General features: G+C 42.3%; 1 protein-coding gene across 1 annotated transcript in view; it reads left to right on the forward strand.

Annotated features, from left to right (window-relative positions):
• The window catches only part of DUSP22 (dual specificity phosphatase 22), a 59,206-nt gene that overhangs the window by 8,088 nt on the left and 38,988 nt on the right, over positions 1–12,130 (forward strand). Inside the window, exon 3 of the mRNA XM_074944941.1 lies at positions 11,806–11,888. Coding sequence (XP_074801042.1) covers positions 11,806–11,888 — 83 coding nt within the window. The remainder of the gene's footprint in view (positions 1–11,805; positions 11,889–12,130) is intronic.

Raw genomic sequence — 12,130 nt, forward strand, 5'->3', positions numbered from 1 at the left:
GAGAATGTTTTCTCTGTCACCTGTACATGCACTGCACAACTGGTTAAAAATGCACACACTCTCCTGGGAGCATGCTTCACCTAGAATTCCCAAATGTTGGCCTCTGTTGTAAATTGGTTCTGCACTTTTCAGACTGGCCTGTGAGCCAGGCCATTTTTTTGCAAGCCCTCCTCATTATTAGTGGCTTAATTTGCCTCCAGTTCATTGCTCTCATTATTGTGGTTTATAGATCAGAACTGTTCAGGAGCCCTATTATAAATGCTTGTGAAACTGAGAAATACAGAGTTTGATGTTTGAGCAGCAGTATGTAGTGTTCATATTGTAGACTCAGACCTGTTCTCCCTCTCCCTCTCTGTGTGTGGTTTTTCTTTCCATTTGATTTTTAACCTAGTACTTGTAGAGCCTTATCTTTAAGAAGGCTAAGGCTGAGAAAAGTTCCTGGCACCCAGCAGCTCCCACTGTAATTATTTATTGTTAAGTATTTGGGACAGGGACCATCTGCTCATTACATACGTGTACAGCACCTAGCACAGAGGGGCTGTTTCATGTTCTCAGTGTATATAAAATCTCCCCACTGTATTTTCCACTGCATGCATCTGATGAAGTGAGCTGTAGCTCACGAAAGCTTATGCTCAAATAAATTTGTTAGTCTCTAAGGTGCCACAAGTCCTCCTTTTCTTTTTACAAATACAGACTAACACGGCTTCTACTCTGATCCCAGCTTGGGGTCTCTAGGTGCTATTGCAATACCGCCAATAAATAACTGGTAACATCTACCTAGAGCTACGCTTAGTTGTGAGCAGCAGCAGTGTGCTGAGTGGAGACTGCACATGCCTCCATATATTTGGTCTGCTCACGTGACTGGACAAGGTCTGTTCCTTTCATTTCATATTTAGGTGGTGCTGCACCAACATTCCTCTCCACCCCTCCTCCTGTGAAGTATTTGGTAGCATAAACCTGCAACAGGATACTGGCACTGTTTGTCTTGTCTGTATCTGATCCTGCCGTCCCTTGTTGCCAGGGGGACGGAATTGCAGGGTCCATCCTGATAGTTATTTTGCTCCCCTTTCTGTGTGGAGCATCTTTGGAACATGCCCAGAGGTGCAGGACGAGTTTGAGGGGCACTCCCATGCAAGGTGGCAAACATGAGGATCGTGCTGGGCTGCGTGGGGTGGAGGGAAGTTGGTTGTGTCAGCTGTGTAGGTGATGGATGGAGGGGAAGGAAACGAGAGTGGAGGCAATGACAAGTTTGTGATGGGATATAGGGTCTGGAAACAAAGAACATACAGAAATCAGAAAGGGCATGTGGGGGGGCTGGGAGGAGAAAATAAGGAGGGAGAGAGGGAGAAAATCCAGAGACGGTGTATCTTCTGAGTTGAGGCAGTACTTTCTGCTTGTGACAGAGCTAATCTTGGCCTCGCTGCTGGATGAGACAAAGTGGGAGAGGACTGGAGAGGGATGGATGATATCTCGCATTTGATGTCAGATTGCTTCTGTTTTTCTAAGTGCAGTGAGGGGGGGAGGGGCCCTGGAGTGGGGGGGACGGGCCCACAGTGCATGGTGTTTGACTCTGAAACTGGCCCTGTCGTCATGCCAGCCGTGGTGGCAAAACTTTTGATAATACTCCCAAGAGAGTGAAACTCAGACCCAGCATCTGTTTCTCAGTGTGGTACTGTTTTCACCCACTGAGTGACTGAGGCAAGGCAAGATGAAGGGGAGTAGGCCAAGGTTGCAGAGTGAGTCAGCACCTCAGCCCAGATTAGATCCTAGAACCCTTCTGGCTTGTCTTGCTGTAACCATTCAGCTATGTGCCTTGAAAATGGTCTATAAATGGTATGTCAAATAACTTTTAGCATGATAAAAACATGGTGTTAATGAAGGTGGGGTGAGTGTGTAGTATTGGGATCCAGTTAAAAATAAATGAAGCTGAAGTGCGTCAGCTATTTCTTATCCGGGGGAAGGGCTGGTGTCAATATGAATGTCTGCTTGAGTGACTGTCGCTGTTTGTTTGTTTAATAAAAATAAAGGTGGGGTTTTTTTAAATGGCCTTTGCTCACATAGTATTTAATCAATACTCTCCACCATTGTGAGGTCATGTCAGTAGGTAATTGATCTCCGAGTTAGTCACATCTCTGGAGCAGAAGAGTGACAACAGCTGTTAAGTTTCAGAGTAGCAGCCGTGTTAGTCTGTATCCGCAAAAAGAAAAGGAGTACTTGTGGCACCTTAGAGACTAACCAATTTATTTGAGCATAAGCTTTCTTGAGTTACAGCTCACTTCATCGGATGCATTAAAGCATCAGATGCTGTTAAAGCACTTTGTTAATTAGAGAGACAAGGTGGGAAAAGAATATCTTTTATTGGACCAACTTTTGTTGGTGAAAGAGACAAGCTTTCAAGCCACACAGTTCTTCAGACACTGTACCTTTGCCAGACCTATAGAAAAGCTCTATGTATGCTCAAAAGCTTCTCTCTTTCACTAACAGAAGTTGGTCCAATAAAAGATATTACCTCATCTACTTTGTGCACAGATACAACACTTTAATAAAGTTAATCTTTGAATTTCTAAAAAAATTTCTTAACAGTCTAATAATGCTAATAGCAATAGTGGCAGAGTGCTAACATTGCGAAGTAATACAGTGCTGCTGAAACAAGGCAAATATAAGCTTGCCTAGAGGAATTTGATTACTGAGTTCTTTTGCAAGTGTTCTGATTTACATCACATGCAATGTACGAAAGACAGGACAAGACTTCGAATAGTGAGTAGTGATTTGGGTGCTGGACTTGAGACACCCATAGTCAGAGAGTTGGTGCCCAGTGCTTTCTGACAATCAGGTCTTCTATGGTGTCTCATGCCAAGAAAGCTTGGGTTTTGCAAGTGATTTTTTTTGCAAGTGACTTTTTTTGAGTATTAAAAATGTGTGGTGATACAGATGTCCCCTTAGGTGGTTAAAAATCACAGATCTTCACAAGCTGACTAGTGCAGTTCTAGGTTAGTAATTGCATGGGAAACCTCTAAGGAAACTGAGATGCTATGGGAAGTGGTATGAGTGATTCAAGCAGGTGGTTCCCTGCATTCTCATCAAAATTGATGTAATACCCCAGCATGATGTTAGAGGGTGCTGTGCTTCTGGAAGTTCCATTGTTTGGAAGGGACAGTGGATGTTCTGACCATGGAATTTTTTTTACCAGACTAGCAGTCCTACTTTTGTAGCTATGTAGAACCTGTCTTTCAGGGCTCCTGAATTGCTGTTCTGAAGTTAAGCCTCAAATTGTCTATGTAAGGTAAAGAGATTCAGACACGTTTAACTATGGATAAACCGAAGCATAGTTTATGAAATGGTTGCAGAGTAAGTCAGTGGTATGGATGAGGATAGAACTCCGGACTCCTGACTTTCAGGCTACTGCTCTAATCTTTCGAAAAGACAGCTTCAGGCAGAGTGAGAGTGCCTTGATAGCGTCTTGGGATCCTTGGGAATGGAAAGCTTTGTAGAGTACTGATTCAGGAAACCATTGAAGTCCATAGGACTTTAAGCATGTGCTCACAATACTTTTCTGAAGAGAGATGGATTTAGGAACTTAAGAGCTTTCTTGAATTGGGACCTCAGCTAAAAATTAAAACTGAATTACATTCCTAAGGTACAAAGTGTTTAGGAGAATGTGCATCCAGAGAACTGGGCAGTTCAAGCAGAACCGCTGCCTTTCTTACAAAATATTGAGGAAGAGTTCACCTTTTAAAACCCAGGAGACCATTAATCTTACAGACTGATTATCTTCTGGGTTTCCTTTTGTTCAGGAGCAAGGCCTTGCTCCTGAACAAAACTCCATGGGACTGGTAGCTTGGTAAGAGATGTGGGGATGGAGGGGTTGAAGGTTGGAAGAAGCCCTCTTCAAAATAAATCCTTGCGCCCCCCCCCCCCCCCCCCCGATTTGAAAGAATTCTGGTCTGTCAAATGGAAATCAAAGTCCTGCAGTCCACTCACAAGCTAGTGTAATCTCCCTTGATGAAGTGCCATAGCTGTTGACTGACAGCTTTGGTCTGAAAGCCCCCGTATGTCTTTATTCCCACTAGAAAGCTGGTGTCTGCTGTGCAGCAGCTGACAGCTTTTTCTGTATTCCCATCTGAAGAAATTTCTTGTTTTTTCTAATACTCTGGTGGGACAGTACAAGGGTTTTGCCTCTTTTCCCATGCAGCAGTAGGGAAATATTTTTCATCTACATGAGTGCCAGCTGGGTCTTTCAAGTACAATTGATTCCAAAAACCAGGGCTCAATAAACTGTAATAAGAGTTAAAGGCCATGCAGTTCTTCAAGCTTGAATACAAAGTAATACATGTCCTTTCTGCTTGCAAACATGTCTGGAAGATTTGAGTTTTTCCAATGGAATATTTGGGGGATTTTCGATTCTGAGGGGAAAGCCGCAATGTGAGGCTTAATTTCCCCCAAAGAGTCCAGTGGCACTATGGATGAAGTGGACAGCTTAGCTGAAGTTTCCACTCTTCCTGTTCCTCAACATAAGACGCAGTGCACAGCAAATGATTCTGCCGTGTTCACAGTGCCATTGAATTCCTCTGAATAAGCTTGTTCGAGGTTCTTTCAGGAAAAGTTCCCTTTGTGGGGGCCCATTTGGGGTTCAGCCTTCAAGAAAGAAGAGGGGGTTAATATCTTTCAGGATTGCCCTCCTGGAATTCACAGATAATTTAGATTTACAGGCCAATACAGCGAAAGCTTCAAATGTGGATTGCCCTAGGAGGGGAAGAAGGTACAGGGTAGAGCCCTCTGTGGGACTATTGTTTTAATCCCGCTCCTGTCCTGCCCTGCAATTCCCACTCCCACCTGCTCCCATGTTGTTTCTTGCATTTTTATCCTGGTCTGACCCACAAAAACCTTAGATCCCACAAAGCCCACGAGAGAGACCGATTCCTCCATGCTACTTAAAAAAAAAAAAAAAAGTCTGTTAATGTATTTTATAAATAAAAATGGAATTCGGACACAATTTTTACCACTAAAAGAATAAAATAAATCTTGCTTAAACCATGTAAAAAAATACAGGTTTCAGAGGGATGGGCTATTACCAGCAGGAGAGTGAGTTTGTATGTGTGTCTGTGTGTGTGTGTGGGGGGGGGGGAAGAGTGAGAAAACCTTGATTTGTGCTGGAAATGGCCTTCCTTGATGATCACTTGATGATCACTTTAGATAAGCTGTTAGCAGCAGGACAGTGGGGTGGGAGGAAGTTTTGTTTCATGGTCTCTGTGTGTATATAATGTCTTCTGCAGTTTCCACGATATGCTATGCATCCGATGAAGTGAGCTGTAGCTCACGAAAGCTCATGCTCAAATAAACTGGTTAGTCTCTAAGGTGCCACAAGTACTCCTTTTCTTTTTTCTTTTTAAAAAAATACATTAACTCCTGCTGTAATAGACATCAACTCTTTCTATCCCTTGCTTAAATTTACATATTAAAACCTTTATTTAAAAAATTGCTGAAATTCTATTTGACAAACGGAGATTTAGTGTTTTCCCCCAAATTACTGCAGTCTGGTTTTCCCCCCTCTTCCCCCCCCGCCTGCAGCAAAGTACATTTTACCTGCTATTATGGCCGCAAGTCCTGCAGGTCCTTGGGATCCCAGCCCTGCTGCAGGGCTCTAGTTCAGGGGCACTGTGTTAGCCAACTAGTTAGACCTCCTTCCTTTCTCCCCCCCCCCCCCCACCCCCTTACAATGCAACTACTTAAAATTTTGAACAAGTTTATTTACAGGAATTAAAGTTTCGGGAACAGGAAGGGTGGAAGTTTTGCCTAGGCACTCAGTGATGTCACAGAACAAATTGCATATTATGGATGGAACTAAGCGTGTCCTTGGGAACCATGGGGAGCGAGGGGAGGTGGGAAACAATCCTCAGTGGGAGCTGTGGGTGCTCAGTATCTCTGAAAACTAGGCAGTTTATGTAGTAGGGATGCCAACTTTCTAATACCTGAAAACCAAACACCCCTGCCCTGCCCCTTCCCCCGAGGCTCTGCCCCCTGCCCCACCTGTCCACTCCCCCCCATCCCCTGGGCCTCCTCCCCTGCTGCCTGTAGAGCTGGGCTGGGAGGAGCTGATGCAGGCCCAGCAGAGGTCAGTCCCCAGACCGAGGGGGTGGGGAAATCGGGGCACAGCGGGGTGGGGGGAGGGGCAGACAGGTCTCCCCGCCCCGCCCCCCCCCCCGACGGCACCAGTATATACTTTGGAGTTTGGTCTGGGAGTCAGGCTGCGGAGTGGTAGGAAGAGTAGCAGCTGCTAAGCAAGGCTGCTCCAGCAGCAGCAGCAGCTGCTCTTCCCACCCCCAGTGGTGGAGGCTGGTTACTGCAGATAACTTATGCTCAAATAAATTGGTTAGTCTCCAAGGTGCCACAAGTCCTCCTTTTCTTTTTGCGAATACAGACTAACACGGCTGTTACTCTGAAACCTGCAGATAACAGGACTTTTAGTGGCCGGTCAGCTGTGTTGACCGGACACTGCCAGTTTTCCTTTTCGACCAGATGTTCCAGTTGAAAACGAACACCTGGGAAACCTATTATGTAGGTGTGCCTAACTAAAGTACCAAAATTTTAAAGTTTTGGCCTAGGCCTCCAGCCAGTTCTTCTCAAAAATATCTTCAGGGTGTATCCACTAGGAGAAAAGATGTGTTCTTTAAAAGCCTAGTGAAGGCAAGGTAGTCTTCAAATGTATTCACAGGTTGAGGTAAATGTTAGCAGGAAGCTGAGAGTTTGCCTCAAGCTGCTAACATGTGATAAAACTATAGCTGGCTTGTCTTCACTAGGGTTTTACCTCATTAGTTATGTGTTAGTTTAACACGTAAGAGCACAGCTTTTATTCCCTAGTGAAGGCAAGGCTGCAGGGTTGTGTGTTTTGGAGGAGGGCGAGACTGCATACAAACTAGAGCAGTGGTTCTCAAACTTTTATACCGGTGACCCCTTTCACATAGCAAGTCTCTGAGTGTGACCCCCCCCCTTATAAATTAACTTTATATATAGTTTATAAGTTTATATATAAGTAACACCATTATAAATGCTGGAGGCAAAGCGGAGCTTGAGGTGGAAGCTGACTGCTCATGACCACCCATGTAATAACCTCCCAACCCCCAGTTTGAGCACCCCTGAACTAGAGGACATTGTATGGTGAGAGAAATATAATAACCCACCACTTCCCCCCCCCCCCCCCAAACCCCAAGAAATACAAATCTAGTTTGAGCTAATCTCATTGATCTGATTATTTTAGCTGCGAGATTCCTCACAGTCTGATGCCACAGACATGGACCTGCATCAGTGTAATTGGCTTTCTCCACCAGAATGGTTTTGGCTTTTACTGGATAAGAAGAGATGGGGAAAACTCTAGGAATTTTGAAGGAAGGGGAGGTGACAAAATCTTAGGGAAATTCTTCTCATGTCATTCGAATGAAAGGGAAATAATTGTTTTCACCACCCATCTCTTGAAGGGATTATTAATGATGAGTTGGGTCTGCCTGTCTACTTACTTGGCCCCATCATGTCAGTATTGAAGAGCCTCCCAATCATTAATGAATATATTCTCAGAGGAACCTGTGGGGTAGGGGAAGTACTATCTCCATTTTACACATGGGGAAATAAGGCACAGGAAGTGTGTGGTACAGTGGAGACTCAATCCAGATTCTACCAATCCTGTTCCAGTGCCTTAACTACAAAATTAATCTTCCTCCTTGGCTATATGGCTGTGACTCTGTCCATACTAGTACGAGGAGCTAGGGCTAGGAGCATGGAAGAAAATGAAGCAAAAGAAACCTAGGCTGAATGTGGGGGGAAGAGGAGAAAGGGGGAAATATATCAAGATATGTGAGGAAGGACTCTCCCAAGGAAACTGTTTGGTGCCCCCATGAGTTGAGAGGTTTTAAATTATATTGGATGAAGCATTAGACAGCCTGCTGTAGGAAAGAATCTTGTGCAGGACCTAAACAGATAGGTTAGATGTGACCTAATAGATTTCTTTTAGCTCTGATTTCTAGAGTGTATCTAACACTGTGACCTTGAAACATCAGCCTGCTTTGTATGGTGCAGTACTATAGTGATATGCTAAATAGTGAATCAGAATTACAGTTCTAGCACTGAATGTTCTTGCTTTTTGATCCCTTAACATAACCATTTTAGATATGAAATTGAACATCTCTGTTATGCAGAAATATTGTGAGGAACAGGGTATCTAATCTGTATAGCTACTGAGGACAGCTTCTCAATCTTGTCTGTTATATCAGTGATTTGCATTGGGGAGAAGCAAGGGAATTTCCCTTCTTTAAATTTATATATTCCATGGGTCTAGAGACTTGGATAACATACCAGCCAGGGACTGTATTTTTTTTCCTCCTCTGTATATTTTCTGTTTGAATTATGTATACTGTGAACTGCAATTTATCTTGGCATTGTTTGTAGTGGTCTTCTAGCTGTGTTGGTCCCAGGGTATTTGAGACAAGGTGGGTAAGGGAAAAGATATTACCTCACCCACCTCATTGATCTCGGTACACAGTTTCAGGATCAATGTGTGGTTCTCCTGTCCTCTTCTGTGAATATCCCAAAACCACTGTCTTACTATACAGCGTTGATTTTATTGAACTCCAGTTAACTGAAGGACTAAAATGTTGAAGGGTAGTACTGTGTGTTCTTAATGACACTGCTAGCCAGTCAACTTCTAAAGGGAACCATTTGTATTGTAAAGCTGGCTGAGCTGCAAAGCTGCTTGCCTTGACAGGGCTTTGGGAACCTGGAGCACGGTTTCTCCTGAGCCATTAGCATTCTCTTAAATTATAATTTATTTGTCTTACACTAGCACTAATTGTGATCAGAGCCCAACTGTGCTAGGCACTGTACAAACGCATAATAAGAGATGATCCTGTCTTGAAAAGCTTATTAAATTGACAAGAGAGCTAAAGGCTGCGAGGGGGAAACGAAGGCACATAGAGATGAAGTGACTTGCTCAAGGCTACATTTAGGTCAGTGGCCAAACCACATCCCTTGTGTCCCATCCAGTGTCATATCCAATGGGAAATGCTACCTCCCTAAAACTAAAATTTAGGTTCCAGCTAGCTGGCCCTGAAGTATGCAACTATATTTGGAGGGTGCACAGTACAGACTTAAAAGCCCAACTGGGCTGGCTTCTGTAGTTTTCCAAAGCCATCACTTTACAGGTGGTTTCTGAGACCTCAATAATCAAGGATGCACTTAATATTATTAACAACTCTGTTCCTCTGAAGCTCTAGCAGGTTACAGTGTCAGCAAGTCTCATAGTTATCCTTGGAAGTGCTCATTCTTGTTATGAAGAGACCTTAAAGAATTTGAATTATTTGGTGCTGAATTCTGTCTGAAATGGGGACACAGGAATCCAAATGAATAAACACCTATGCTCTCGTCACACATATTGGACCTTCAGAGTAGGTGAAACTAGACAGTTTTGATTTTTCTCTGATTTTAAGAGAGTATTTTTCATAATCGGGTATGGACTTGTTAACTCTCTTCTATTGTGTTCAGATCCTCAGCATTTTGTCTGTTGGACAATATGATTAAATGCCACCTTCTGCTTTCTGATTTAAAAAGGGTATTGAAACTTCATAGTAGAGAGTAATGACTCGAATTAAGAGATGCTGATTGATCTTTTGCACGTACATAAAGAACATACAGGTGATATTATTGTTATTTTTGTACCAAGGAAGAGCCGATTTAAAAAAGCACAGACCACAAAGGTTTCAAATCTATTTAACCAGGCTAACACAAACTAATTGTATAGGCTGGTTTTAAGACAGGTGTCCACATAACAAAGAACACTGTTATAATTGACACGTATGGCAGCCTTTCTCAGTCAAGAGATAAAGATTAGAGACAAACTGAACTTTGACCCCCATGGTCTTCCCTCCTGGTCTTGTTGATGGGCCAGTGTAGGGAAGTTGCACTGTGGCTACAGAAGATTTCAGTCTCCAGAGCTGCTGTTTTTAACTCCGTTCATGTAGACATAATCCAACTAAACTTCTTTAAAATGTCTACCATCAAATTTTCAGGCCTTAACCTGCATTCCAATTCTGAGCACCTAATGGTAATTCTGAATACTCCCTGTACCTATAATGAAGGGCTCAAGATTAAAAGTCACCTTGGGAAAATTTCTTCCTCAAAGTTACTTAATAAAATATATTAAATTGGTACTAAATAAATCAGATTTATTTAGTACAATGTTTTCTTATTTTTGATGTAACTTAGTTAAAGATGTGGTTTGGTACCTCTCCCATGTTGAAACTTACCAAATCTCTTTATAAGCACTGGCCAAACTTAAAAGGAGTAGAGCAGGTATGGTATGTTACAGTTACTATGTCCCTCTCTAGTAGCTAGTCTACAGAGAATAAGAACCCAGTATTGCTATATGCTGACGGTACTTCCAGAAGCTGAAGTGGCAGGGGCCTTTGCTTTTTTTCCACAGATTCACTCCTCACTGATGACTATTAAACTTTTAATCTTGTTTTAAACATCTCAGGCAAGGACTCTATTATACTTTTGTTTCTGAGGGTAACCCTGTGTGTGTGTTGTGCATAATGCATAGTGAATACATGATGGGATACTATGATGTAAAGGCTTTGTTGGGGTGGCTACTTTAGCCATGAGTGGAGCTGGTTGAAGTAATGAGAAATTTCAAAATTCAAAAGTTGATTAAATTGTTATAAATTTCCCTTTCCCCGTGTTGCTCTGCTTCCTATAGAGCTAATAGAAATCTTGTGAGTTTTGATGAAATGTTGAATATTTGGGCGGGGGAGACTAAAAACAAAACAAAAATCCTAAACTTTTCCCCACCAACTTTCCTAGTGAGTTTTGCAGGTCATCTCAAACAAATATCTATAAAATCGTAATACCACATTTTCACACACACTATGTATATAGTGTATGTGTATTGCATATTCCTCAATTTTTGTGTGTGTGTATATATACACATACACTGTTTCTTGTATCCCTTTGTTGGTAAAATCAAAAGTCCAACTGTACAAATCTTGGATGGAAGAGAAAATGAAAAATGTAAGCCCCCTCTAAAAAAACTTAACATTGTTTTTCTAGACTTAAAATGTGATTACTTAGGGTCTTCCAGGGTTAGAAGCAATTGGGGTGCATTTTCTTGGGAAGCTGGGAATTTCTCCTGTGTAGTGTAAGAAATCTCATGTTTCTAGCTCTGCAGAATTGTGAGATATCAGGCCATAAACCTTTAATGACTGAATATTGCCTGCTTTGGCCACTGTAACTTGTGTGTTGGGGTGGTGGAAGGGGACATGAAGGTGGGACTCTCTATTTGGAAGTTAGTAGGAACACTTGTGTGGTAAATTGATCTTAAACAACGATGGCAGTTTTGAAGCTGCTTAGTGCTACAGGGTTTGAAATGTAAGCATAAATCCAAGTGCAGATGGATTAGTATTAGTGGGCAGAGAATAGGTGAGACCGTCAAAGGTGTATGATAACTTGCATTTATCACATGGCTCTAAAATTTATCATATGTCTGTTATCTGCGCACGTTGTGTGTGTGTGTGTGTGTGACACAGACACTCAATTTGCAGATGCAAAATATGTGAAACCGACGACTTAATAATTTAGGGATGTTTTCTTAAGCTTGTTCTTTATATAGTATATCGTTTGGTTTGGAGTTCTTGTCTTTTTTTGATTGTGGTGTTTTTAGAAGAACTTCACAGATGATCATGATTTTCAACATGTGTGAGAGAACTAGGAACAAAGCTTTTTAAGAGAAACTTAAAAAAATAATCTTTTTTCCCCCCACTACAGATGCTCGAGATGCGGAGCAACTGAGCAAGAATAATGTTACACACATTCTGTCAATCCATGACGGTGCTAGGCCTATGCTTGAGGTAAGGGGGAATCCATCATACCTCTCGTTAACCTGAACATGAAATAATGGCCTGTCAACCTTCATTTAATTTGATCCTTATTACAATTGTTTGACACAACTTTCCGTATTTTTCTCTTGGAAACATTTGGCAGTCACAGTTTTGTGAGTCAGTCACAGTTTTCATCACTGGTATTGTTACAACAGGCAGTCCCAGCTGTCAAAGGAGGATTCAGTTATGGTGTTTTATTGATTGACGTTCTG

Source organism: Natator depressus, chromosome 2 (assembly GCF_965152275.1).
Source record: "Natator depressus isolate rNatDep1 chromosome 2, rNatDep2.hap1, whole genome shotgun sequence".
Taxonomy (NCBI): Eukaryota; Metazoa; Chordata; order Testudines; family Cheloniidae; genus Natator; species Natator depressus.